We start from the raw sequence: 4698 nt of genomic DNA on the forward strand, positions 1-4698 counted from the left end.
CTATGAGTCGGTTCCAACTTGATGTCACCTGACAACAACAACAACAAAACAATGATGATTTATTATCTAAAGACAGATAACAATTATTCTTAGCAAAATCACTTGTTTTCCTCTCAAAAATGGGCCCACGGCTTACGATTGTGACATTTACCATGTTCCATATTTGTTGTTGTTCTGTGATGTTTACTTGGTTCTGACTTATAATGACCCAATATAGGGTTTCCAAGGAAGAACTGATAGATTTGAACCTCTGACCTTGTGGTTAGCAGTTTACTGCTTACCCTACAGCACCACACAGGCCAAATTTAGCAATGATCAAATTAAATAAAATAGTTAACTTTCTATGATTACACATGGATTAGAAAATGTTAAATGATTAGATATTTTATCATCATTTGATAGTTTCATATGAAGTTGTATTCTTTTAGCATCAAAATATTAGATTTGTATTTATTTGTATTATAAATACAAAATATTTGTATTTATTTCCTACCTCAAACCATAACTCATATTTCTTAAAATGTCTTACTATTTTTTTTAGTATTCTACTTATGTTACTAAATTCTTCACTTGTCACTTATTGATATTATTGATAATACCCAATGCTTGCATCTTTCAGTAAGCAAATCAGTTTATTTCAGATCTATTTTTTCCTTCTTTATCATTCAAAAACTGATCTATTAAATATAAAAAGACATTTAGGACTGCTGATCTCACTACTGAAATAATAATTAAATGTAAAATAAACCAAATTTCATGTTTTATAATCTGCTAGTAAATTATTTAGAAGGTTTTTTCCTTATAATTAGAAGGTAATGACTCAAGTCAAGAATTTTATTAATTATACATTCTTGTGTGGCACCATAGGATAAACAGTCGACCTCAAGGTGAGTTTGAACTACAAGGTCAGCAGTTCAAACTCCCCAGCCACTCCTCAGAAACCTTATACAGGGTTGCTATGAGTCGGAACTGAATCGAAGACACTTAACAACAACAACATTCCTATATATTGAGTCAGAGCTTTTCATTATTTTCATTTATTTAAATTAAAATCTGAACATTTTGTATTTGCTTAGGGTCCACAAGGAAAACCAGGGCTTGCTGGACTCTCTGGTGCTGATGGGCCTCCGGTAAGTAACAATTACCTGGTGATTAAAATTTCAATATATTATAAGTAATCTATTTTACAAATTTAAAAGAAATTATTATATGAAGTCACTAATAAAGATAATGTAGCCAGTAATAAAACATTGGTCTTTCTGAAGTACCATTTCATCATGTCACTTTAATATTGGAAAACCTTTAATGAGCTTGCAGTGGCCTTTGGATAAAGTCATCCTGGCTCTTTATGCCAGAACCTCCTTAGAACCTAATATTTTCCAGCCTTCTCATGAACTATCAGCAAAGAGACCTCTTCACTTTTTTTTCACCATGCACTAAACTTTTCCATCACTAAAACTTTCCTATTTCCTTTATTTCAGAGAAGGCACTTTAACATCTTCTACTCTTTTTCAGACTACACATTTTTTTATGAATCCAGGTGAAGCTTCTCACCATTCAAAACCCTCCTCAGACATCTTCCACGAGAATTCCTCAGCATTCAGAGATTTCCTTCTTCTCTGGAAATACTGAGCTCATTATTATCTAAGGTGGTCATAAAACTATAATTGTGAAATACCCACAGTCTTTATTTATTTATTTTCATTTTTACTTTTTTCCCCCTCAAATCACTTTATCAAATTTTTGTGGCTCTGGATATGAGAATTTCCTTGCTGCCTATACTTGTTATTAAGTATAATTGTGATACAGCTGTAGTTTTCTACAGCTGAGTCTGAATGTTACATAAATAGATGAGTAGTATTAGTATTTATAGAAATAAATGGGATATATATTTTCATATATATGTCCCATTTACACAGTTGTGTTTTGAAGTGTCATGTGTGTTCATTAGATCAATATGAAAACTAGAAATAAAGGTAAATACAGTATACTCATGTGGAACCCTGTTTGAGAATGGAGTTACATTATTCATGAATAATATTACATATTGATTTAGTAGCTTTTCCCTGCTTTGTCCAACCATCAAATATACACTTATGTTTTCTTCCATGGATCACAGCTTTTAATGCTGCTTAAAGACATATACATTGATATGAAAAATATTTAATCTTTTGGAAACACAGAGTGAAGTCTCAATAAATAAAAAAAAAAAAACCCACAGAAAAGAACAATTTTATTATGCTATGAACTCTACCATTAGGACTGCATCTAACCAGTATATATTTTTGCTAAATATAGGGTCATCCTGGAAAAGAAGGCCAGTCTGGAGATAAGGGTGCTCTGGTATGTTACAGTATAACTATTCATATGTATTACTAGTTTATCAAAATAGCTTTTATTTGGTCACCTCTATAGGAACTCTGGTAGTGTAGTGGTTATGAATAGGGCTGTGAACCTTAAGGTCTAGAATTTTCAAAACTACCAGCCGCTCTGCAAGAGAAAGATGAGGCTTTCTGCTCCCATAAAGATTTACAGCCTGGGAAACCCTGTACAGGATCGTTATGGGTCAGAACCGACTCGACAACACTTAACAACAACAACAACAATAACAAGAAATTATTCTAAAATTATTTAGCAGTGTGAGTATTAAAATTAAAGCTCATCTTTACTTTTATAATTTTATTTTCTAAAAATATTTGCTAAAATTTAAGTATAAATAATGTCCATAAGATGAGTTTTTCTCAGGTTGTAAGAGACAGTCATGTCTTAAATAGATACATTTGAATTTTATGTTAGCAGTGTTATAAATTAGAGTATCTTCCCTGTTTTTAAAATATATTCTCATTCTGCTTATCAACTATTTGTTCAATGAGTGACAATAGATCACAACAATGAAATAAACAAGAATTATTGACTGTCAATAAAAGTGTTTATATTACCTTGATTTTGTCTTCACTTACTACTTTCTGATAATCTTTTCCAAGGGGAGCTTACATTACAGAGCAATAATTATCGTTATATGGAAATAAAACATCAAAGTACAAGTGTATTCAGTGTTAATACTGTTTTCAATTAAATAGCTGTGTGACATCATTTTTTGCTCAGAGTTGCTAGGCTTGCTTACTTATTAAAATTCTCAATATTGTTGAAAATAGAAATTCTATTTTCTATACTTATTTCTTTAGGTAGCGTAGTGAAATGAAGGCAAGAGTAGAAAATGTATCATTTTGATCATTTAAGTAGGCATCATGGAAAAAATAGAATTAAAAGAGAGTGTAATTTTTCCAGGAACTTTTTGAAGTCCCTTTATATCTGAGGACCTCTGGTGTGGTACCCTATGATAATGCACTGGGCCACAAGCATGGTTCAAATTGCAGCGTCAGCGGTTCAGACTTACCAGTCACTCCTTGGAAACCCCTATACGTATGAGTGGAAACTGACTCAATTGTACAAACAACAACAACATATTCAAAATGATGTAAATGCTACAAATTTAAGTTTTATATGAAAAATTATTAAACTGAACATTTTATTTATTATCATCTATTGTTGATGCTGTTGTTAAGTGTTGTCAAGCTGGTTCCAACTCAGAGCGACTGTACATAGGGTTTCCAAGGAGCAGTTGGTGGGTTTGAACTGCCCATCTTGTGATTCACAGTCCAGTGATGATTCTACAGCGCCATATCAGGAGTCCATAATTCCCTGCTATGGCTCATTATGTCTGTAAGAAGAGAAAATCAGGTTTTAATTGTCTTAAAGTTTGCTTTGTATTATATAATTACAACATATCTTTAAAAAATGATAAACACTACTCAAAATACCTTTACCAAATATTAGTAGTAAAAAGTGCCATATTTTATAGATTATTTACTGAATTTATTAATTTATAGCATGAGTAATATTTGCAATGTATTATACATTGAAAGTGCAATTACTACTTTTCAGGGCCCTCCTGGTCCACAAGGCCCTATTGGTTACCCTGGTCCTCGAGGAGTAAAGGTAAATATTAATTTTGTCACATTATTTAAGGTCAGTGTGAAAAGTTATAGTCATTTAACCCTTCTGTTTTATTTCTTAGGGAGCAGATGGTGTCAGAGGTCTCAAAGGCTCTAAAGGTGAAAAGGTAAAATCATGAAATGATTTTAATTTGCCATCATTGTGAGTTAGAACTGATTCGAGGACAGTGGATTAATCAGTTGTACTGCAGCATTTAGGGCACCATTTAAAAATAAGAAAAAAAAAATGGTTTTCATGACATGTAACATGAAATTAGACTAGAATTTTCTGGCATGTAGTAAACACTTAATATATATTTAATAAATAAAAGGTCTCTTGAATAAACTTTAACTTTAGTTTTAAAGGATGTATAACCAAACAACACACTGTCATTGAGTAGATAATTTTGTATATGTTATCTTATATAAGGTATACCAGTCCCTTGAGAAGGACTGGTAAAGTATATGCTTGGTAAAGTATAGAGTCAGTGAAAACCAGAAAGACTTATCAAAGAGATGGGTTGACACAGTGGTTACAACACTGTGCTCAAAAATAGTAAGAATTGTGAAGTTGACACAGGACTGGGCAGTGTTTTATTCCATTTTACATAGGTGTCTTAGTCTGAGTTCTATACAGAAGAAAAGCTGTGAAGCTTTTATAAATTTGTTGTTGGTGGTGTGTGCCTTTGAGTAGGTTCCAGCT

General features: G+C 32.1%; 1 protein-coding gene across 4 annotated transcripts in view; it reads left to right on the plus strand.

The window, feature by feature from the left end:
• The window catches only part of COL11A1 (collagen, type XI, alpha 1), a 357092-nt gene that overhangs the window by 176996 nt on the left and 175398 nt on the right, over nt 1-4698 (plus strand). For all 4 annotated transcript variants that reach the window (XM_006830900.1, XM_006830902.1, XM_006830899.1 and 1 more), the window contains 4 exons: nt 1077-1130; nt 2299-2343; nt 3946-3999; nt 4079-4123. In XM_006830900.1, coding sequence (XP_006830963.1) covers nt 1077-1130; nt 2299-2343; nt 3946-3999; nt 4079-4123 — 198 coding nt within the window. The remainder of the gene's footprint in view (nt 1-1076; nt 1131-2298; nt 2344-3945; nt 4000-4078; nt 4124-4698) is intronic.

This window comes from Chrysochloris asiatica, unplaced genomic scaffold, assembly GCF_000296735.1.
Source record: "Chrysochloris asiatica unplaced genomic scaffold, ChrAsi1.0 scaffold00002, whole genome shotgun sequence".
In the NCBI taxonomy this organism is placed as follows: domain Eukaryota; kingdom Metazoa; phylum Chordata; class Mammalia; order Afrosoricida; family Chrysochloridae; genus Chrysochloris; species Chrysochloris asiatica.